The 25323-nt window shown below is 38.8% G+C and overlaps 1 protein-coding gene across 6 annotated transcripts in view; it reads left to right on the top strand.

Moving 5' to 3' along the window:
- The window catches only part of LGR5 (leucine rich repeat containing G protein-coupled receptor 5), a 120607-nt gene that overhangs the window by 37284 nt on the left and 58000 nt on the right, over positions 1-25323 (top strand). For 4 of the 6 annotated variants that reach the window (XM_037513983.2, XM_037513984.2, XM_054696226.1 and 1 more), the window contains exon 2: positions 17671-17742. In XM_037513983.2, coding sequence (XP_037369880.1) covers positions 17671-17742 — 72 coding nt within the window. Of the gene's footprint in view, positions 1-6173; positions 6348-6372; positions 6450-17670; positions 17743-25323 lie in introns of those variants that run through there. The other 2 variants (XM_054696228.1, XM_054696229.1) reach the window with 2 other exon arrangements.

Genomic DNA, 25323 nt, shown 5'->3' with positions numbered 1-25323 from the left:
AATGAGTAATGCCTGGCTTTCTGAGAGGTCAGTCTTCTAGCAACTTCAGTCTCTTCAAACAGAGCCAAGAAATGAAATAGGACTCTGAGTGTCAAATAGTGCCGTACAAATCCCATACACTTAAGCCTCTTTATGAAGGAGCCTTTGACTTGCTTTCACATCCTATTTGTTTTCTTTTACATGTAGTCTTGATAAGCTTGATTATTTGGCTTCTGAATGCATGTTGAATATAAATTGCAATTACATAAAAGCTAAACACCAAGAAGTCTTTCACTTTTCATTGAGTAACACAAGATTTATCAACAGACAACCCAATCGATATCAGAGAAGAAAGAATTTCCAAATTAGACCCCAAAATAAAACCATCTGTCATTATTTGTTGTGCAGACAAGAAATCCTATAGAACTCACTCAATTATTTCAAAAAATATTCCAGTGCAGGTACTGGTATTTATATCAAGTAACCATGAATTAGTCAAAAAACTTTTACACTTTTTAAAGAAGATTATATAGAATTAATTTTTTAAGATCCCTCTATAAAATTTTAACATTTTAAAAGATAAGATTCAATTTAGAGGGGAAATCCACTATATGCAATGATTATTCTAAAATAGATTCAGTAAATGGGTAGAATTTTTTCTGGCATTTAAGATTTATAAGTGAGTGGTTTGCTTTCAGAATCTTCTAAATACTAGCCTTAGTAAAAATATTGATAGGCAACATGTTAACACAGTCTAAGTTATGTCATGGCCTCAGTTTCATATGCCAATGTGTGGAAAAATGAATTTATTCCATTTCAAGTCTGTAGGGTTTCCTTTAGAGGAAGTTAAAAACTATAAACAATGTGGCAACTGACCATCTACAAGAATGAGGCTGACAGAAAGTGAATTATATAATGCTTGAATTTGGAAAAGGAGGAAAAATACATCATAGCATAGAGTTACTTTAAAGCTTTAATGTTGGCCAAAAGAGATTAAATTGCCTTTGGGGTGTACAGATGCAGAAGATTCGGTTGGTGTGCTTTTCAAAGCAAAGACAGATGATATTAGGAAATAAAGCATGAGGGCTTCTGCTTTAATCTATCCACATTAATGTTTTGGTCTATGACTAATTGGAATTGCAAGTACGGTTCAAGAAGATTCTTACAGCCACTCGGAGGCTAGCAGACATATAAGTCTCCTAAAAATGCATCAATGAAGATTGACCACAAACGAAAGTACTTGTGAAGAACTGTTCTAATTTAAGCCTGTTAATGTGACTAATTCAAAATTAATATGGAATATGCACAAAAATGAAAAAAAATCAATTCAACTATCATGGAGAGAAAACTAAAATATGTAATACAACCTGCAAAACTAAAATATCACTCCCTATTTAAGTCTTTATTGAAAAGAAAAAGAATTACCACCCAAGAGTTTACTAAATCAAAAAGATGATCTTTTTTTTTTTTTTTTTGCTTAAAATCCTGCAGCAGCTCTCAGGCCCTCCGGAGTAGTCTGAACTCCTTAAGGTGACATATAAAGCCAGCTTGTTCTGGTTCTGGCCCTTGACCCTCTCTGGACCTCTTAATGGGTCATATTGCAACACTCCTATTCAACTATGCCAACCTAATTGTAGTTTCTAGAGAAAAAATTACTCCTATGCCCTTGTGTGTGCTGTTCTACAGAAAGTGCTTTTCTTCTCACCCTTCCCTTTATTTTAGCCAACATATCTCTTTAAAACTTTAAGTGTCAGGGCCTCCCCTGGTGGCACAGCGGTTGAGCGCTGGGCTGTGAAGCTGCCCACAGCCTCTGCAGCACTGGTTCGATCCCCAGTCGCTGGCGAGGTCCCACATGGTGCGCCGACCTCTCCTGCTGTGCCCGCTGCTCCCCTTAGCAGTGTGTTTCGTCAGTCTGTCTGTTCTGCTCCCCGCTCTGGCTCTGGTGAATTTTCTCTCACCCTCCTGCGCTTCTGACTATACCCAGTGCTTGTATAAATAAATAAATAAATAAATAAATAAATAAATAAATAAATAAATACATATATATATTTTTTAAAAAAACTTTTAAGTGTCAGGGACCTGTTACAATGGTGATAGCAGAAACATTGTGATTAACTGTTTAATGTAAGCATAAAGAAGATTCTTTGAGAGTTTGGTGGAGGAAGAACTTAATTTCCGAACAGTTAAGATCTGGGAGGGAGTATATGGGGAGATTGGTCTTGTATAGATTTCATAGGACCAAGAAACATTTGCCATGTTTATCTTAGAAAGCATAGACTTTTTTTCTATACATCTCATTTCCCCTTTGGCCATTTTGCTCCCCCAAATGATTGGACTTTGAGAGATAGCTTGGAGTTACCAATAAGATTTAAAAAATCACCAGTATATTAATAGAAATAGTTCTCTCTTGGGGAAACTTGTTCTCTTTGGGCAGAAGGTCAGATGGATCTCACACATTAATGAGAGAAGAATAGCACACTCTCCAGCTACCCAAATCAGCAGATTCCATAAAAGTTACTCAAACCCAACAGCTAGGATGCCAACCACTTTTCGGAACACCCTCCTTACCCAGTTGTTATTCCTTTGACACTAAAAACACCTACTAGACTCCCATCTCCTTCAAGAAGCCCTCCCCAACTAATAGAAAATGTGTTGACTATTTTCTGGACTTGCAGTAATTAAAAACACATTCTCTGGAGGCATACAGACTTATAAGTGGGACCACTCTGGGTAAGTTATCTAACCTGCTTCTTTCTGTCTCACTCTGGAATTCAAGGGTTTATTTCCCCTGGAGGGTCTAGGATCCTTCTAGAAAGTATCTAAAAGGATTGTGCCCAACTGCAAAAGTCTGGGTCAAGAGCAGTGGTATTGGCAATTGTGATGGCAATGCATCAGCAGAGCCTGGGATACCTTCTAGTGTCAGGTGGGAAATGCCTATGTTGAGCATCTGGGGCATAGTTGACTGACCATTGATATCGGTGTGGGTGTAACTTGTCAGCAAGGCAAGTCTGGGCAGGAGTAAACAGCAAATACCACACTAAGGTCAAAAGAGCTAGTTCTTGTCATGCAAATGAGTCCTAGAAGCCAAAGCTGGAACTTACAGAATGTTGGAAGGAAATCAGTTGAGGACTAAAGTTCCTAAGTGTGACTAAGGGGAAATTAGTCATGGAAATAATATAGTATGGCTATTTTTAATCAGGCTGGTGTGGCTTGTAAAAATAAAACACTATACCAAAAACAAGTAGCTGTTTGAATGTGGTTTCAGCTTAAGAAAAGTAGCAGGGAAACAGCAGCTAAAACAAATACTTACCTCAAATAGCAGAAAAATAATTTCAAAAGCATAAGTTTACAAATATTGAGAGAAAAATTATAATAGGGAGGATGTGTTAACAAACTTCTGAAATGACTTAACAGAGAAATGGCACAGGATAGGTAGTTCAAAGAACAAGCCAACTCCCACATCAAATGCCTAGAAAGGGAGTATTTGTGAAGGTCCCAATGCAATTGAAAAGAGATTCATTGAAAGTCTTAATAATAATTAGTTAAACATCTCCCTTAGCTCAAACAACAGGTCAGATCTCCTCACTACCCAAACTCCCATTACAAACATAACCCTGGTAGAAGACTGGACAGTTACATTCTGGACAACATGATCCCTGAGAGACAGTGAACTCAAAGACGCAAATGGTTGTCTCTGGAAAGTCAGAATCACCAATGGAAAGGGCAGAGCCAGGTGTCTTTATTTTTGTTTTTTCACTAGAAGGCTTGTAATTCATAAAATATACACATATATTTTTGCATATGCTTATATATGTGCCTATATATGTACATATAATCGCTTTGATCTAAAATAAAATTTAATTTTCATTTAAAGAAGTAAAATAAGGGCCTCCCCGGTGGCGCAGCGGTTGAGCACTGGGTTGCGAAGCTGCCCGCAGCTTCTGCATCGCCGGTTCAATCCCAGGCTGCTCCCCGGCCACCGGAGGAGGGTCCCGCATGGCGCGCAGACCTCTCCTGCCACCTGCTGCTCCCCTCAGCAGTGTATTTCGTCAGTCTGTCTGTTCTGTTCCCCGCTCTGGCTCTGGTGAATCCTCTCACCCTCCCGCGCTTCTGACTGTACCCAGTGCTTGTATAAATAAATAAAATAAATAAATAAAAATAAATCTTTAAAAAAAAAAAAATAAAATAAAGAAGTAAAATAAAAGGATAAAAAAATTCATGCTCATAAAAAGCCATTTAAAACTACACACTTTTATATTAATGGATAAAATCTTATCACTGATAATGTATTCCACTATCTGCCCTGGAAATTTTCCTTTTTAATAATGGCATCTTTTCATGACACTGAAATGCAGGGGCGTAGTAAGACATACATATTCAATGTGCCATATAGAGCTGCAAAAGCTGTGTTCCCCATAACTCCAAGGTAGCTGCAATTGGCATTGTGACAACTAATGGTCTGTTTTTGTGCGTGTCAGAACTCAGCTTCTTACTGTTTGATTTGTAATAAGATCTGTAAACTCCCTGATGGTTGGTACCACTCCTTGCATTTGTTACTCTTTCAGCTTAATCATCAATATGCATTTACTAAGTTCCCACACTTGGCTCTCAGGTTCTTTAACAAGAATCATTGTAGAGATAGAAGCATGGCTTTACCTTACTTGAGGTTTCCCCATTTTTTTTCTCTTCCAGCTTTTCTCAGTTAATAATTATACATTCGATATAGCTCATACTTACATTTTGAATTTCTGATTATATATAGTCAGCCTTGGTCTAAAAGACTCTAGATGTTACACTAATTTTTAAATTTTTCTTAACCTTGGTAACTCATTGACCAATAATAATGAGTAACTATGCCTTGGTTGTTTTTTTAAAAGTTCATCAGTGACTTATTGGCTCTACAGGCCCACGTAAGCATATAAATGAATGTGCTGTAGCATGTGAAGAAAGGCAGACAACTGCCTTAGGAACAGCAATACTTTGGAAGGTAAAGGGATAAGCCACTGGTAGCTAAAATGGATGCATGTATTTTTTTCATTTTTTAAAAGATTTATTTTATTTATTTATGCATACAAGAGCTGGGGTACAGGTCAGATATATGGGGGTGAGAGAATTTACCAGAGACAGAGTGGGGAGCAGAACAGGTAGACTGACTGGGGTACACTGGGGGGAGCAGTGGGCGAGTCAGGAGAGGTCTGCTGCGCCATGTGGGTTAGCTCCCTGGCCAGGGATCGAACTCGTGCTGCAGTAGCTGTGGATTGCTTCATAGTGCTGACACTTAACTCCTTGAACCACCAGGGAGGTTCCCAAGTATTTTTTCAAATGAATTCAGCATTGGGTCTTTTCAATGTTGAGTATCTGAGTTTTAAGAATCTCTCATCTCTAATTGTTAACTCTGCTCCCTCTGCTGGAATTATTGTTAAATTGAAAGCAAAAAGGTTTTCTCAAATTGTATGATTGTTTTCAGTTCAATTCAAAGAAGAATAGTCCCAAGTTGAAATGAAAACAAATATTACAATATGTAACTATTCCCCTAGCATATTGAAAAGTGCCACTGCAGCATAGAAAAATTTTTTTATCTTAGATCTTTCTAGTGCAAGGTTGTGTTTGTAGGAACATTTTAGTCTAAAGAAATGTCTAAATTAAACTCTTTGGTAGTTGACTTCAAATCAGGGTCTACCTCGTAGCATTTTGTTCTCTGGGAGAATTACATCTCTGTTTTTACTACTTTCTACTGAGATCAAAATGTTGAAAGTGTGGTAAAAATAACCAGAGCTCATTAAGTATATTGCAGGCATTTCAAAGGACTTCAGCACATGCTTTAGGAATATTGCATTCGCATTCCCCGTGTCACTGATGTAAGAACCGAAAAGATTATTCTGTTTTAAGAAAGAAAAAGAAATTCAATTTAGAGAGAAGTTTATGTGTCCATTCAGGTCACATACGATTCTATAGCAAAATAGAAATAGAATCTGTGCTCTCTATTTGATTTTTAAATACGGTCATGTTTCTATATCTTTCATATTCAGCTAGAAACTAACAAAAATAGTGAGATATAAAAAGTTCCTTTGTATTTTGTTCTATCCTTTGCTTATCAGTAGCTTTTTGATAGAAGAGCATTTATATTAGTTATTTTTAAAATTACATTGTAGCCAACTGTCTAAAGGAAACACAGGTAGACAAATATTCTTTTATCTGCTTGCTATACTATCCTCCAAGACCCACAAAAACATGTTACTAAAAATAATCCCCCTAAGAATAAGAAAGGAAGGGAATGATGCCAGACAATGCAGCTCATTCAACTGGTCAGACTCAACAGGAGTATCTACTGATTGTCCACCACGTTCCAGATGCAGTACTGAAAGCTGGTGAGTTAGCAGACCCTTCCCTTGCGGTATTCAAGAACAGAAGACGGGAAAGTAAATAAAGATGTGACCTCAAACTATTCTAAATGAAAAGAATGGTGGAGGGTAAGTGGGCAAGCTGGGGGTATGACAGGTGGAAGGGCAAGAGAGGCAGGAAGAAAAGCATGAAAAGGTAGGAAAGGACCTATTCAAGACTACAAGGTCAAGGGCAATACCTGAAAAAATTGTACTTAAGAACAAAGAAGAATCAGATCTTGGAAGGGAAGCTGAGGTGTAGATGAGCTTCTTGAACTTAATTAACTGCATAGAAAGGCCTGACAAGTATAAGCTCTTGGTGTGTAGCATGGTGGCTGGTGTTGCCAGTGTCGACTGAGGGAGGGGACAGTGAGTCAAGATGAGGATGGAGGATTATGCAGGACACATCATTCAGGGCCTTGGCAACCAGCCTTAGGCATTTGAGTTTCATCTAAGAAGAAACAGAACCCACTGGAGGATTTCTGACAGTGCCAGGGAACAGTCTAATTTGAAAAGCTAAGTTTGACTGCAGAGGGGAGTACCTATGGAATGGGCCAAGAGACAGCACAGGAGGCTAGCAGTTCAAAATCAAGATGACACCACAGTTGGTGTCTTCTGAGGCTTCCCTCTCTCCTCAGCTACTAGATGGCCATCTTCTCCCTATAACTTCATGTTGCCTAATGGTTCTAGATATTTAAAAAGTTCTCATAAGCAACCAAAACCCACCTCCCCCCAAAGATTATGCAGCCCTTTATCAACTCTAAAGGACTGTACAATCTCAGGAATAGAGTAGTAAATGGCACAGAACATGAGGGACTTTCTGAGAAGATACAAATGTCCTATTTCTTCATTTATGCTCATTTACCATGGTATGTTTATACTGTGGAAATTCAGTGGGCAGGACCCTTCAGATTTGTTTGTTCATTTTCCCATATATGTTATACTTAAGTAAAAAAAAAAAATATTTTCCAAAGACTCATTGTTTTGGAGTTAAAAACAGTAACCTAAGAAAAGTACCTGGAAAAGACATTACTCATACTATTATAAAATGGATTCAAACCTGTACCTTTCCTTTTGGAGTTCACAGGAGTTTTTACATCTAGAAGCATATTTGAAAAGTGATCGGTTAAAAAAGTGCTGGAATGGTTCCATCCTGAGTCTATTGTTTTTTTTTAAAGATTTATTTATTTATACAAGAACTAGGGTACTGGCCAGAGGCACAGGAGTGTGAGAGAATTCACCAGAGACAGAGCGGGGAGCAGACAGGCAGATGGACCAAAAACACTGCTGAGGGAAGCAGCGGGGCGAGGCAGGAGAGGTCTGCCGCACCATGTAGGTATCTCCCTGGCCAGCCAGGAATAGAACCCACTCTGCAGAGGCTGCAGAACAGCTTCACAGCACGGCACTAAACCCTCTGTGCCACTGGGAAGGCTCCCTGAGTCTATTGTTAACAGGCATCTTGCTGAAAACTAAATGCTACTGGATCACCCAAGACAAACCTTTAAATGATGGTACGTAGAAGGCTGCAGTGAAGAAGGTTTAATTCAACATTAATTGAGTATCTTCTGAATAGCAAAACTCAGACACTAGCAGTACTATTGTAGAAGTACAATTAAATAGGAATTGCACTGTGCTGCTGAAGAAGAAATTTTAGCTGTCTTTTTTTTTTTTTTTTTTTTTTTTTTTTAGCTGTTTTCTTAATTTATGTAACAGTCATACTGTAAGGAATGGCCCATCTGTTCACTATGTAAATCTCAGATATAGGCAGGATAGCTGGATTTTAAGATGGTAGAATAAGTACCCAGAACAATTTCAGAGAAATGAAAGATATTTTGGCAGGAAGAGAAAAAGGAAAATAGAAAGAAAGGAGAAGAGAGAAAGAGAAGGAAGAAAAATAAATAAGTAGAGGAGCGAGGAGAGGAGGCAGGAGCAGCTCAGAGGTATTTGAGCATGGGAATCCAAGGGGACCTTTCAATGCATGAGAATTTCTAGACAAGGCAAGTGGCACTGATTGAAGAAAGAAACTATTCCGTAAGTGTGAGCACATACAAAGTGGGTTTTGTTCCCAAAGATGTTCTATACCAGAAGGGTTATACACTTCGCACAAATGTCATGCAACCATTTCATGAGAAACATGATTTTTCATTTTTATTTTTTTAAAGATTTATTTATTTATGTATACGAGAACTGGAGTACAGACCAGAGGTGCAGGAGGGTGAGAGAATCTACCAGAGACAGAGCAGGGAACAGAACAGGCAGAAGGATTGAAATACATTGCTGAGGGGAGCAGCGGGCAAGACAGGAGAGGTCTGCTACGCCATGTGGGAATCTCCCCAGCAGGGCGGGAATCGAACCAGTGCCGTAGAGGCCGAGGACAGCTTCACAGCACTGCTCTCAACCCACTGTGCCACTGGGGAGGCCCCAGAAACATGATTTTTTAAAACGGATTTTTTAAAACGATTGGATAAAATTATCAGCAGACTCCTAGAAAGGTTGTAGTGAAGAGGATTTAATTCAACACTCATTGAGTATCTTCTCTATGGCAAGACTCAGACACTAGAAGTACTGTGATGAAAAATATGGCCACTGACCATGAGGAATTACAGGCTACTGTGGGAGGTGGACACATAAACTTATAATTTCAATATGTTGCCATTAACGTGCAGAGTCATGCAGGAGGACAAAGACTAAATCACTAAACTAAAGAGTTTAGAGACTTCATGGAGGGAATGGCAGTCAACCTGAATTTTTAGGGATGAATTAGAATCAGTATGCCAAAATGGTAAAGGAGCTTATATTTAATGCTAACAAATGTGGGTTTCCATTGAAAAGTGATAGAGAATAATTAGAAGGGTTTTAAGTAGGGTGGTGATTTTTTTTTTTTTTTGATAGATCTCTGTAGCTGTCATTTGGAGGGTGAGTCAAAAGGAATAAGACTTGCAGCAAGTAGAGGTAACAGGTAGCAGACAGCCATAAATTGGCGGGCACCTTGAGGTGTCCTGGTGAGAGACAGTGAAGGCCTGCAGCAGTGCAGAGTGTGGTGAGAGAGAAAAAGGGGAAGGAAGACTTGGTAACTATCCAAGATTTGGGCTTTTTGACTGGAAGATACTTGTGTCCATAACTAGAAATTGACTTTACAGAAAAAGAAGCAAGTCTGCAATTGAAAATAATTATTTCCATTTTGAGCATGTGCATTGCTAAGTGGACATATCCAGAAGGAAGTTAGATATGATTCTGAAATTTAGGAGAGATATTAAGTCTAGAAATATGGATTTGGGAGTATGGAGGTTTAAGTGATACTTAAACCCATAATAGTAATAGCTCCCAGGAAGGTGAGATTGAAGATATCTAGGCCAAGGGCAGAACTCAGAGAATACCAACACTTAAGTGGTTGACAGAAGAAAATTCCACAAAGGAGTCCATAAAGTAGCAAGGTTGGGAGAGTGTGGAAAGACTCCTAAAGAATGATGACTTGGAAATCAACGGAGTATAGAATTTCCAGAAAGAGTGTGTATAGTGCAGGAACTGTCTCTTTAGGAAGAGTAGTTTCATTAGCATGTAGAGTTGGAGGCCTGTGCTGCTGTGGGTTAGAAAGAGTATGGGAAGTAGAGGCTAAAATTGTAGACTAGAAACAACCCCAAAGGAAATAAGAAAGATTGGGTGACAGGTAAAGAAAAACATAGGATTAAGAGATTCTGGGGCATCCCTGGTGGCACAAGGGGTTAAGTCTCAGCACAATGAAGCTATCTGCAGTCACTGCAGCACAAGTTCAATCCCCAGCCAGGGAGCTGACCCACATGGCGCAGCAGACCTCTCCTGACTTGCCCACTGCTCCCCTCAGCAGTGTATTTCAGTAGATCTGCCTGTTCTGCTCCCCACTCTGTCTCTGGTGACTCCTCTCACCCCTGTACCTCTGGCCTACACACTAGCTCTTGTATGCATAAATTAATAAATCTTTAAAAATAAATAAATAAAAATAAAAGATTCTGGCTTTTTCAGTAGTAGAAAAGACTTCACTATATTATATTGAGAGGGATGAGAAAGAGGTGGAAAATACATATATAGAAGGAATTATTCATGGGGGAATGTGCAATAGAACCCTAGAGGGGACGGGGCCCAGGAGCAAGGTGGGCCAGAAGGAAAGGACCAGTACAGTAAGAGGGGACAAAACAGAACAAGAATTTTGTCTGCTTCATGCTTGGTGGTCTAAGAAGTCTCGGTTATTTCTGTGAAGTCGGAGGGAAGGTGTTCTTGATGGGATTAAGAGGTTTCAGGCAAGTGGTAAATTTTGGCAACAGTCCCTGTGGGAGTCAGTTAAGCAAAAACAATAACAGGATTGTGTGGCAGTGTTGAGAGCCCACAAAGACCTTGAATTTATAGTCACTAATCTGCACAGTTGTAAGTCTTTCTTTTCCAGTAGTTCTCAGTACCCAGGGATGGGAATAGAGCAAGGAGATGAATTATGGTGTCTCCCAAGCTGAGGATTTGCCAAGAAACCAAAACAAAAGAAAGGAGACTAGAGAGCGGAGGGTGTAAGTGAGGGAGTGATCCGGATGGTCCATGTGTGGTCTGAGGCTAAGACAAGGCTTTGATAATGGAAGTGTCAAAGGGCTAGAGGTTGAAATAGGAAACAACTAAATTAGATAAGAGCTTGTGTCAGAAAAAGGGATCTGTTTAACTAAATCTTGAATGTAGTGGGTGGGGAGCACAGGAGTAGTTATTTGGAAATAGAGAAGATAGTGCATTCTAGGGAAAGAGAATCATGTGTAAAGACAGATGCAAATGGGAACAAGAACTTCAGTATTCCTGGAGCTCACATTGCTAGAAGAAAGTGGCATAAGATAAAGGTGTAGACATGCATTCAGCCAGCTTTTGAAGAATCTAAAAAGTTATGGATATTAGTGCCTCTAAGAGGAAGAGCAGACGTTCTCAGACAGGAGAATTGGGTTGTGGCCTGCAGAGAAGCTCCACGGTAGGGGGCTGAACTCCTGGTCAAGCTCTGCTTGCCAACTCATTCTCCCCTCTCTATGCAGCTTCAGCAGGAAAAAGAGGATATTTTCAGTAATCACCTCACCCACCAGAGGGGAAACTCTTCCAAGTCATCCACCTAAGGGAATACCTTTCATATTGACTAGCAGTGGCTGTAAGTGGTGATGACTTCAAGGTGACCCCTTGAGTCACCTTGAAATACACCTAGAAATAGGATGCACAGTAAGCATGGAAATCAGAGCAGTACAAGGCCCTGACCAGAGATAGAAGTCAAGGAGAAAGAAAAGAGGCCAGCTCCAGATGCCAGCTCTGGAGTAGAATCACCATTGGGCATCTTGTGGACAGAGGGACATGCGAAAGGGAAAAGCTGAGGAGGACTTGAATATTTTCTCCACTGTGTTCCTACTTGTGCCCACAATTTATGCCTAATTAATATTTGTCAATGAAATAATGCTGCAAGCAACTACTTTCATCACCAAATCTTTTTTTAAAAAGATTTATTTATTTATTTATTTATACAAGAACCGGGGTATAGACCAGATGCGTGGGAGGGTGAGAGGATTCACCAGAGACAGAGCGGGGAACAGAACAGATAGACTGACGAAATACACTGCTGAGGGGAGCAGCAGGCAAGACACGAGAGGTCTGCTGCACCATGTGGGACCCTCGCCAGCCCTCCAGGATCAAACCAGCGCTGCAGAGGCTGCAGACAGCTTCACAGCACAGTGCTCAACCGCCTGTGCCACAGGGGAGGCCCTTCATCACTAAATCTTGAGTGAATTGCAAAGCTAGAAATTTCTCATCTAACAACTTAAGAGTGGCTCCTGTGCAGTGGTTCTCAGCTTTGGTTGAACACTTAAATTGTCCGAAAAGCTTTTTAAAAATTCCAATGCACATACTGGACCAATTCAGAAACTCTGGGTATGGAACTCAGGTATCAATATATTTTTTAAAGATTTATTTATGCATACAAGAACTGGCGTACAGGCCAGAGGTGCGGGGGGTGAGAGGATTCACCAGAGACAGAGTGGGGAGCAGAACATGCAGATCTACTGAAATTCACTGCTGAGGGGAGCAGGAGGCAAGACAGGAGAGGTCTGCTGCACCATGTGGGTAGCTCGCTGGCAGGGGATCGATCTCATACTGCAGAGGCTGTGGATAGCTTCGCAGTGCTGTTTTAACCCCTTGTGCCACCAAGGAGGCCCGGTATCAATATTTTTTAATATTCCTGGGATGATTCCAATATACAATATTCCAAACAGTGGAAATTTGCAACCTCTGTTCTAGATTTCTGGATATGGTCATTAATATAGCACAGACCAGTTCTGAGTCAAAGATGAACCAAAATGGGTTAGCAGAATGTGATCATCTTGGTATGATGAAGGAGGTATGAATCCTCCATGTCTTATGAAGTCTTTTTATATAGTGACCAGTTCTTTAAAATTAATTCCAGCATCTTGGCAAACTGAGGTTACTCACAGGGGGTGAAGAACAAATTGTGGCAGTGGGGTGAGGGGGGTAATGGACTGGGGTGGAGGAATATGGGTGCCTTGGTGATGGGTGTGATAACATACACCTGAAGAGTCTGAATCATACATGATGCTGCAAACCAATGTTACCTCAATGAAATGTGTTATTTAAAAATGTAAAAAATAAATTTGTTAAAAATATGAAAACATTAAATTCATTGCATGGCTTCACTAATTTTAGGAAACTGAATTGTGGGCAAAGTATAATACAAAATAGGAACATTTAGAAACACATTAGTTTAAAAAGTGAATCATGCACAGGCTTGAAAATGATTTAAAACCCTTCATTTGCTGCCTAGGTGGTATGTGTTCCAAAAGACAGAAAGAGCAAAAGCTATAGAAGAGAAATGGAAAAGTTTAAAAATCATTTGCATAAGCATGAGGACATTTCTGGAAAGAACACAAAGGTTATTGGGAAAAGGAAAAGCACAAAACCCAGGGCAAGTAGAGAGGCTACTCCTAACCCAGAGTTTTCCCACTAAATTTTGCCCTAAAACTTGGTAGCCATTCTGTCGGAGCCTCCTCAATGCTGAGCAGTAATTTAAGCCTCATCTGTCTTAATAATTTACATATAGTTTACATCATTGTTCATTTTTGTACAATGCATGATTTCCCCTCTAAGATATAGTCCCCGTAAAATTTCCACCACCAAGTCACCCATGCACCGTCACCACAGTCCCCTGTGCTCTTCCCTCCCCTGTTCTGATCCCCCACCCTCCCCCTCCCCTGCAGGATGTCTCCAATATATAGTTGCCAGTTAATTTTTTTGTTTTTTATTTATTGTTATTATTTTTTTCCTGATCCTTTATTTGGTTTCCCTATAGTCCTCCTATAAGTGAAACCATCTGATATTTTTCTTTTTTCTTCTGACTTATTTCACTGAGCATGATCCCTTCTAGCTCCATCCATGTTGCTGCAAATGCCGTAAGTTTACCTTTTTGATTGCTGAATAGTATGCCATTGTGTATATGTACCACATCTTCTTGATCCAGTCATCTATTTTTAGGCATTTGGGTTGTTTCCATAGCTTAGCTATTGTAAATAGTGTTGCAATAAACATAGGGGTACAGGTGTTCTTTGGGTAGAGTCCTATGAGTAAAACCTCTTCTTTCTTGACATGAAAACAAAAAGAGCATTGCTAGTCCAAGGACAGGTCCCAGGCTATGGCTGTCTTTACTGATCTCAACAGTTTAGGATTTGAGAGGATTTACCAGAGACAGAGTGGGGAGCAGAACAGGCAGATCCACTGAAGATCCACTGAATACACTGCTGAGGGGAGCAGCAGGAGAGACAGGAGAGGTCTGCTGTGCCATGTGGGCCACCTCCCAGTGGGGATTGAACTCGTATTGCAGTCACTGCAGATAGCTTCATAGTGCTGAGGCTTAATCCCTTGTGCCACCAGGGATGCCCTCATTTTACTTCAGATTACTATTATTAATTTTCTGCAGTTGGCTTATGTGCATTGCTAGAAGCTCTTTAAAAGAAAACAACCTGTATTAGAAAACAGGTAGGCCAGACTTGATTGAGCAATACCAGCTCATTTTCAAAGAGGAACCACAATGTCAGGAAACACAGAAAAGTTAATAATTCCTATTGCAAAAGGCAGGTACTCTGCTTTATAAGAAATTAAATCACTCCCTTCTGATTGGAAACAGCTAATCATAGGGTTTCAAAAGATTAATATAGTTGTTTAAATACAAAGAAGTCTGCACAGAGTTTAATTTTCCCAAGCAAGATCATGCAGCTAGTGAATGGAGAGGCCAGAATTCCAGCCCCAGACACTAGACTCTAACAATGCCTGCTCTCTGCTGTTCCACTCTCAAAAATGTTCCAGTGAGAACCCTAACAGTGAAGGTTTTGAACATAAGCTCTACATCCTCGTGTTTAAAATAGAGTAAGGGCAGCACTCCCTCTGCCCACCTGTGCCTATGCATGTGCCTCTTCTCACTAACTCTCTTCCTGCAGGGCAGCAGCCTCCTGCATGCCCATGACCTGTCCCATGCTGGGGCTTCTCCTCACGGACCTCCCTCAGCGGAGGCCACTCTCCCACAAGGCCGCCCGCCAGCAACCATGCAGGCCTCTCCTAGCAAACTTGTCCCTTTCCGGGCAGCTCTTCCTGCCCACTGGTGTCTATGCAGGTGTCTTTCACTATCCTATCCCTTTTCTAATAAACCTGCTCTTTAAATATGAAAAAATAAAACAGAGTAAGGAATATTAAAATAATATGGAGTGATTATGAATCTCCTCAATAAGTAAATTTCCCTGTTATATTTTGAGTTTTCTGTACATAGACAAAAATGTTCTATAACATCACATAGAGAAGCACAAGGACGGGAAAGTCAGCGTTATCTGCACCCCTTGCCTTGATATTGACACCAGTTTGATTTAGGTCACTAATAAATATGCTCCAAAAGCAAAACTGTCTTGGTCCTCTTAGGGGATAAGTGAAATATCAATCAGAAATAAATGACTAGCCTGGAGAAATACCAAGTATTGCAGAGATTAAACAGTCATTGTGAATGATCCAGAAACTGCATTCATTAGCTTAATGCATGCCCAAATTTGCTACTTCAGAGAACTGCACAAAAAAAAAATAAATTTCTAATTAATTATTTAGGTCTCTTATCTCAGTAATCTCAGAAATTTTAAACCTGTGAATGATACAAATATCTTTAGTGTATATATTTTTGGCATTCTTTGATTTTAATGTGGCAATATAGCATTTTACTCAGCTATCTCTTTACTTACTAACAGACATTAAAATGTACCATTCTCTTTTTTTAGTCATACTTTAAAATGTTTTACAAAATATCTTACCTTCTTTGTAGGTGCTAGTGACTTTTTAAAGATCCCTTAATTTTTTTTAATAAATTTTATTTTTATATTCCCCATACAATTTCAACCCCCTTATTTTGACCCCAATCCTTCCCCTCCCTGCCCTCCACCCCCCTATAGAGTGTCTCTGGTTCATAGTTTTTTGTTGATTTTGATTTTCACTTTCTTATAGTGATTCATTTTCCTGGTCCCTTATTTAAGCTTTCTAGATTCCTGCTATGAGTGAGACCATCCGGTATTTTTCTTTTTCTTTCTGGCTTATTTCGCTGAGCATGATCCTTTCCAGCGCCATCCATGTTGCTGCAAATTGCATGTGTTTATCTTTTTTGAATGCTGAGTAATATTCCATGGTGTCTATGTACCACATCTTCTTCATCCAGTCATCTATTTTTGGGCATTTGGGTTGTTTCCAAAGCTTAGCTATTGTAAACAGTGCTGCTATAAACATAAGGGTGCAGGTGCTCTTTGGAATGGATGTTTCTGTGTCCTTTGGGTAAATACCTAGGAGTGGAATTGCTGGATCATATGGAAGCTCTATGTTTAGTAGGTCCAGAAATCTCCACACAGCTCTCCATAGTGCTTGGACCAGAAGATCCCTTAATTTTTAACATCACTGATTAAAATTTAATAGTTGATCAAGGTACCAGGCTATGTATGGTCACTGAAATCAGCTGTTTAGGTGCAATGGGTGTGGTCACTTGGTAGCAAAAGTGATCCAGATTTTCAAAAGCTAATGGGTGAAGGTGGTCAAAAGACACAAACTTCCAGCTGTAAGATGAGTAAATCCTGGGAATGAAATGTACACCTTGCTGACATTAGTTAACCATACCGTATTGTACATTTAAAAGTTACTACAAGTAAATCTTAGACATTCTCATCACAAAACACACAAAATTTCGTGCCTGTGTAGCAATGGATTGTTATAATCATTTTGCGATATTTATGCATGATAAAAATCAACACAAGGTTGTAAGTCAATTAAAACCATTTTTAAAATTATCAATCAAAAAAGCTCATTGTCTTTTCTCTACATCCGACCTGAGGTGATAATGGCATTAGTTCTGAGTAATGAGTCTTGAGCAACGAGTCATTTCAGTCAACCTTCAGCTGACTATCATATTAATATAAAGTCTGAGTTGGTCTTGTTAGAATCTGTCTACCCAGCTGTCTTTTGGCTGCTGAAATACAGATGGCATATACCAGTGATACTGAGGGATTATGTGGAAGACAGTAAAGAAACAAAAAAGTAAAAACAGAATAAAATCTAATTACATGGAGTTTCGCTTAAAACAAAATTGATTGAGTTCTGCCCAAAGTGGTTTGTTGTTTCCTGTGCCAGGAACTACTGTGCAGGCCCAGCAGGAAGTGTGCTACAGAGAAGGGTCACGTTACACCCTTGTTTTATGGTTCATTTCACTTATTTAATGCAATCTGAGAACCTGCAAAAGGAACATGTTAGAAGGAGGGAATAGGCTTTTTGTCTTGTTTTGTTTTGTTTTTTTAAGTTTCTTTGAATCAAAACATTTGTTTTTATAAGATGTTTATAGTCCCAGAGAAATAGGACTTTCAGAGTTGCATGGTGAAGACATTTCTCTTTGTCACAAAATTTAAAGCAAGACACAAAGTCAAGCTATGTCTAGGGTTGAGTCATGTCTTTTTCCTTTGCTGTCCTACTCATGTAATTTTAAACATGAAGAATTACTATTGTGCCCACAAATGGTCTAAATCATTTTGAACTCCATATAAGCTCCTGGGAGGGTCTTTAATTTGATAGAGAGCCCATAATGTTGGGGGTAGGGTAGGAGAAGAGGAATAGCTATAAGATGCAAAATAGTGGTTCATTGGTCAAGCAAAGGCATGAGTTCGTTTGACTGTATTGCTTGAAAATGTGTGAATTAAACAGCTGGGTTTCCTGTGGCATCCACTGCTCCTCACATACTGTCTGTTTTGCTCTCCAGGGACCTCAGCATGAACAACATCAGTCAGCTGCCTCCGTATCCCCTCCACAGTCTCCGCTTCCTAGAGGAGTTGTAAGTATCACTGTAGTCATGATGCATCCAGTCAACGCTGGACACATTCTTGTGTTTGTCTCTCATACTTACTGTGGGAACCAGATAAAACAAGGCAGAAAAGCTGTCAGCACCAACAATTTTGGCACATGAGGAAACACTTAGTTGGGAGGGGGAAAAATTGCTTATGATTCTGGAAATCAACTTATAAAAGAGTTTACCAGGAGGCTACAACTTTCTAAGGTGAGACTGAGCCAAACAAATTAAATTTTTAAAACAAAGCCTGTTTAAAAGAACTGGATAGCTCTTTGGAAATAGTTAAACAGCAGGATATTAAAAGTTTGAATACTGGTTCATGTTTATTAAAATAGCAAGTAAAGCCATAATCAAAACCAAAAACTGCCTCTTGGTTCGACTTGTGACAGGGAGAATTGAGTCCACATTTCATAGCACCAAAACTTCTTGTCCTAATCACTTTTAATTACTATTTTCCTACTTTTAAATTTAGCTTCCCTCAAGGCTTGAACAGAAAAACATGAAGTCCACAGGACTTAAAACTGGGCTTTTCCAAACTCACTATAAAAAAGTAAAATAAAAAAGGAGGAAACTAAAATTAGCTAATGGTACGCAGAGGAATCTTGATTAAGTCTAGCAATCACTTTACAGAAGATGAAAAAGAACTGTATAAACCAAAAATCTGCATTAAACAATTCATTTGATCCTCTTACCCTTTTGAGTGATGGGGACCGAGGAAGTGATGTACCATAGAAGACTTCATGAAGAAAGCTTGGCCCCATCAGTTGAGTAAATCCTCTCACTGTTGATTAAAGGAATTGTTTAGTCAGTGACCTCTTTTGAAAATACTTCCTTTATAAATCCTAAAGTCAGGGTCCAATTTGGGGAGTAATTTAAATTGTTGATGCACCACACAATCCATCATGGGAGGTAGAAAGAATGTTCCACCCCAACCAAATTACACTGCATCCATCTTTTTTTTTCCCAAAAGAATAATATTCTCAAATTTCTCTCTTCTAGAGTTTTATCTACATTTATTTGTGACAACTTGTACTTTTAACAAATACTATTGTTTTACTACTGAAATCAGCAGATTGTTATTAAAGAGTATTATGGGGAAACTTAGATTACTAGATTGTACAGCAAGTTTTTGTCAGTCAAAGAATGGATTTTCACTCTTGGTTGTCCAGGCCCTCTTTCTCCCTCTTTTCTTTCTCTCTGACCATTTCCATGGCTAGAACTAATCTTCATCAGGGTTGAGACCTCATCTGTTTACTCACAGCTGTTACTAACAAATAACCAATGTATATATATTTTTAAAGATTTGTTTATTTATGAATACAAAAGCTCAGGTGCAGGCCAGAGGTGCAGGTGGGAGGTGAGAGGATTCACCAGAGATGGAGTAGGGAACACAACAGGCAGATCTAGTGAAATTACACTGCTGAGGGGAGCAGCAGACAAGACAGGAGAGGTCTTCTTCACCATGTGGGTCACCTCCCTGGTTGGGGATCGAACTCTGCCGCAGTGGCTGCAGACAGCTTCATAGTGCTGAGACTTAACCGCCTGTGGCACCATGGAGGCCCCAACCAATATATTTTTTGATGAGCAAATGTATGAATTAATGAGAAAGCATGAACTTGCCAAAGGAGCTTCTTATACAAATCAGCTGCCTTAGAAAAAAATAACAGCTTTAGTTGCCATTAACCAATAAGTTTAAACATTATTTTTAGTAAGTTTCAATCGAGTTTTTTTCCTTATTTGCATTCTTCTCATCATCCCTCCTGCACCACAATTAATACACAATATTTAGTCCTGCTTATGTATTTTCTATCCTTTTCCCCTTTACTTTCCTTATAAAACTCTATGACAAAAGGTTTCCATTCTCCCTCAACACACTCTTTGACTTTAGACCACAAACTGAATCAATAAATAATTCACTTCCCCAAGGATTTGGTTTAATAGAGTTCTTCCCTCAGTGACCCTACTCATTCAAAATAACTGCTCTTTCTTCATGAGGTGAATGTTAATTCTGTTCCAAGGCCAGTTTTTCAAAATACAATTGGGGGAAAAAAAGAAGCAGGGAACTATCATTTGAAATTTTTTTTTCCTCTATTGTCTTATTTTTATGTCTCTGGAAATTTTATCAAGTATCTTGACCATGGAATCATAGAGTTTCAGAAATATAAGGGAACTTTTAGAGACCATTCATTCTATTTTCTCATCCTATTTTGGAATTCCCTCTGCTGAGCTGGCCAACTTTCTGAATTTAAAAGCAAGACCATTCTCCCATATATAATTCTGTGTTACATCGAACAAATGTTTTAAAAACATCATTATTCATTTAGCGGCAAAAGAGGATAGTATTTATAGAACCTGGAAAAATGATCAACGCTGCTTGGTTTTATCATTTGTTTCAAGGCTAAATTTAGGACATTAAAAAAAAAAAGCCACCAGTTTAGCAGAGCATTTTGATTTTACTTATGTTGTGTTGCTGATTGTTCCCTTTACACTTAGCTATATTTAAATATATATTCATATATATTCTCTTCTAGAGTCTAAGATCTTCAAAATAATATAACAGTAATAAGTTACTCTGTGCTTTACATATGTTACCCAATAATTCTCTCAACCCCATAAAGATAGATAGTATTATTACTCCTACTTCATAGACTTAAACTAAGTACAGAGAAAATAAGGAAACTCTGAGATAATAGAATTGCTTGGTGCCAGAGTTAAAATTCAAATCCACTTTCAAAGCCATAAAAAATGTAGAGGGTTAGTTATCATATCTTTTCCCCAATAGTACCTACAACAGTAGCTTGCACTGCTGCGCATCATAAAGTGTTGCTTAGGCAGAGTTATGTAATGATAGGTGTGTATGATCTGTATCTGTATCTCTGTCTGGGGGAATGAAAATAAGAAAGTGAGAGAAAGGTGTCCCCCTAGAACACCTTTTATTGTGAGAAAAGTACCATCAGAGTTTTCAGGTGTAGAATTTCACCAACTTAGCGGAGCTCCACGAGTACAAAATCTTAGTTAATATGTTTACATGTGCATACACATATCTAAGCAGTGTGTTTTTATGTAGTTTAATACTTTAACAAAAGACCGCCCAAACCGTTAGAGCTGTCATTGCACATGTGTGTATCTTTTGTTTTGACAATTAGAACACATTTCTGAAAGTATTCTCTCAAGCAGCTTAGCCAGTTCACCTCTATGCTCTATCTGCTCAATAGGAAACTGCTATTGATTCTGTTGATAATATTAATAAAATCCCCACCGCAAAATTCAATTAAAAAAATCACTACTGGGGCCTCCCTGGTGGCACAAGGGGTTAAGACGCAAACTATGAAGCTGTCCGCAGCCACTGAAGCACGAGTTCGATCCCAGCCAGGGAGCTACACACATGGCACAGCAGACCTCTCCTGACTCACCCACTGCTCCCCTCAGCAGTGTACTTCAGTCAATCTGCCTGTTCTGTTCCCCACTCTGTCTCTGGTGAATCCTCTCACCCCCCACACTTCTGGCCTGTACCCCAGTTCTTGTATGCATAAATAAATCTTTAAAAAAAAAACCACACTGCTAATAAAGTCAAGACACCACTCTTCCCCTTAACTCTAATTGCCCAATATATTATTTCTCTAGTCTAATTCATTTAACAGTGCTGTAAAGTGTGTGGACAAGCACGGTTCATCCTTCATCCATCACTGGAGCTTAGAAAACTTACATTTACATATCATTTAAGAACCTATAAAGACTTAGGTATACTCACTGACTCAAGTTTAATAAAAAATTTAAAAAAAACTGTAAACTTGGAAAAAGTTACTCTCCTAAACAAATATTTAAGGAGAATAAAAGTCAGCATTGTAATTTTCTCTTTCTCCCTCTTCTGACATTCTGGATCACTTATTCTCTGAGCCACTTGTTTGGGTATATGCTGGCCTTATTTATTATTTGATATTTATTTTTTGGTGACTCTACAAAGTGACCAGATGTGTACAGGCCAAATGTCCTGCTAGTGCACAAGAAGGAGACCTTTTTTTCTTTTGATAAACCAAAACAATCTATATCGGAATGTAGAGAAACTATAGAGAGATGAACAAAGAATCTAGAAGTATTCAGTAGAAGCCCAAGGCTCTTGTTTTGCTTCTGCCATATTCTAGATGATAATCTATATGAACTTCACTGGTCCTTAAAATAACGGTGAATATGTTTTGAGATGTTTTTGAGGATGAAGTGAAATGATGGTGAGAGACTTTAGTAAAACATAATTCATGTATTGAGTTGTATTGATAAAATGAAAGCACCTCCAAGAAGATTCTAACTGCCTTCATTCTACTTCATGAACATGATTTTGCAGTAAATCCAGGGACATTGTGCAGGAAGAACTATTTCTAACCATGAACTTTAACAGATATAGGCAACTGTTACAGATCATTTTATATCAGATTTTTACATCTTGAGCAATAATTAATTTCTCTCCAATAGTATCTCTCTTTGTTCTATTTATTCAATTCTACCAGGGACTTTGTTAATGTTTGCTATTTGGACAAACAAAAAATGCTACATTTGATCATGAGTGTGATTCAGATGTTAGAAAGGCAGATTGTGCCCAATGCTGACTTATACAAGTTCCATTAAACTTAGATTGTTAGTCTGATTAAACCAGAGGGGAAAATTGAAATGTCCCATTTTGTAAGCAGTCTAAATTAAAGAACTTTATTTCTGAGTAGTATTTTTAAATCTTCCCAGATTCTAATGCTATTGGAATCAAATACTTGATTTAGGAAGGAAACATGAGAAGCTCTAGGGAGTTATGTTTTTAAGTTACTATTGTTCCCTGGAACTGTTTGCTCATATTATGGTTGGCCTTGAAGAATCTCTATGTAAATAGTAGATGTCTATTATTGCAGATGAAATTTGTAATGAGAAATACCCCCAAACTTCCTGAAAGTATAATCTATGTTTCTTGATTCTGCTTCCTCGTCATATTTCTGAAAATGGTGAGAGCTATCCTGCCTGTCAAAATTTTTTTCTGAGGATCAAATAAATGGTGATCAAAGAACTTTGGTAAGCTACAATTCACATATTGGGTTATGTTAGTAAAATGAAAACACCTTCATGTCCATGAATAATCTTCCTAGCCTTTGGCCTTGTCACAAAGCTCAAGCTCTTGTTTTCATAGATCTGGCAATTGATTATAAATGCTGTCTCTTGAAAATTTTTTTCTAGTGTATTTCATAGCAGTTATTTTGGTTCTCTTCCAAATGTCTATATAGTTATATAGAGTCATCTGTCTTTGTATATTTTTATGTGTATTCATATATTTATGTGTGTGTATCTTTCATTATAACAATTAGAGCACTGTTATGAAAAAGTGTCCTACCTCTCTGCCTCCTCTTCTTTTTTTTCTTAGTATTTCTTTCTTTTCCATCCCAACTCCAGTAAGATGTAGACATTACCCAGTACACTCAGTTAACATTGTCTAATTCTTAGTACTCTTCAATTCATTCATTCAAAATGTGTTTATTGAGCCACTGGGAATAGGACTTGCTATGGTTCATTCACTCATTCAACAAGTTCCCACCCAGGGGAATGTACAATCTAAGGGGGTTGGGGGTAGACAGATAATAAGCAAGGAAAAAAGCACATATGATACTTCCTGGTTGTGACAAGAGTAATGAAGAACACAAACATGGTTAAGTAGGGAATAAATAACAAGAGATGACAGGGAGCAAAAGTGTCCCAAAGACGCAGACATCTGAGATAAGGAAGATTGGGGGAAGCAGAAAAGGGGGGGTAAAAGTGGGATTGGTGATCCTAAGAGATGAGATAGAGGCTTTCTGGCAGGGATTTAGTGTGAGTAGTATCCCTGAGGTAGCAAAGAATGTGATGTGTTTGTGGATCTGAAAGAAGATCCATGTGGCTGGAACAGAATGATAGGAAGGGGAAGTGACATGGGAGGGGGTTGGAGAGGAAGGCAAAAGACCAGATCATGCAGGACCAATTAGGCTATGTATGGAATTCAAATAAGAGCAAAGGGAAAGCTTTGGAGGGTTGTGTGCAGCTAGTAAAACAATAGGATTTATGATTTTTAAAAATTTCTGATTTTTTGTAGGCAAAAAGGATTAGGTAATAATGGAAGTAGAAAGACCCATTAGGAGGCTACAGACCTATTGGGAGACAATGCAATTTTCTAGGCAAGAAACCAAGAATAGAACTATTTCTATTATATAGATGACCCCAAAATCTATATTTCTTGGTCAGATCCCTTTTCTTTGTGTAAGAACAGTGGTCCTTAAAGTGTGGTTCCCTAACCAGCAACAGTGGAACCACCTGTGAACTTGTTAAGGAATGCAAATTCTGTGTACCATCCCAATCTAATGAATCAGAAACATCCCAAACCTAATGAACTCAGAAAACTGAGCCAAAGTGACTTTGATACATGATAAAATTTCTCCAAGTGACTTTGATACATGACAAAATTTGAAGATTACTGCTCTAGCAGTAATGGTTCATCAAATTTTAGTGACATGAAAATCCCCTGGATTGTTTTAATATTTATTTTTATTTATTTATGCGTACAAGAGCTGGGGTGTTGGCCAGAGGTATGGGGGGTAGCAGGATTCACCTGAGACAGAGTGGGGAGCAGAACAGGCAGATCTACTGAAATACACCACTGAGGGGAGCAGCGGGCCAGACAGGAGAGGTCTGCTGTGCCATGTGGGGAGCGACCAGGGATGGAACTTATGCCACAAGTGGTTGGCGATAGCTTGATACTTGATAGCACTGAGATTTGATCCCTGTGCCACCAGGGAGGCCTCCCTGGACTGCTTCCTAAACCACACATTGCTGAGCCCACCACAGTTTCTTCAGTAGGGTAGAGGTGGGAATGAATTATGTCAAAAGTTTGCATTTACAGTAGATTATCAGATGATGTAGACACTGCTAGTGTTAGGTGACTTCCAGTCAAGGAAACATACTTTGAGAATCATCAACCACCTAAGTGACACCTCCATATACCGCACCAATACTTCAAAATTCAGTAAATACAGAACCAGATTCATTCATACACACACCCCCAACAATCTTTTTTCCCTGCTTTTCCTGCTTGCCATCAGTATCATTATTGGAACGTGTGCACTGGACCTGCCATTCCTTTTTTGTCTGTCATTCCCTCTCTCTCACTGCCTGTAACAGCCAACTTCAAGATCCTAAAGTTATAATTCCACATTGTCTTTACCATTTTTCCATCCCATTTCGTCACCACCAATTTCAAGTTCTTAATGTATCCTCTTGGTAACTGTTAACATACATTAACTAATCACTTCTCTAATTCTCCCAATAATGAATAAATGAATCATCATCTCTCGGGATGGAAACCATAAAGGCCTCTGGATGATCATTTGTGTATTAAACTATGGGAACTATTTTGGAGTTTCCCATACTTCGATATGCATTAGAACCACCTGGAGCATTTTTTAAAACTACTCATTACCAGAACTTCTTCCCAGGGAATCTAATTTAATGAATCTCAGTGGGGAACCAGATATAATCTTTTTAAAGCTCTATAGGTGGACTAACTCC

The sequence above is a fragment of the Talpa occidentalis genome, unplaced genomic scaffold, assembly GCF_014898055.3.
Source record: "Talpa occidentalis isolate TD23 unplaced genomic scaffold, MPIMG_talOcc4v2.1 talOcc4.16, whole genome shotgun sequence".
Taxonomy (NCBI): Eukaryota; Metazoa; Chordata; class Mammalia; order Eulipotyphla; family Talpidae; genus Talpa; species Talpa occidentalis.
The sequence above is the reverse complement of the archived record's forward strand: the minus strand, read 5'-3'. Positions and strand labels throughout refer to the sequence as shown.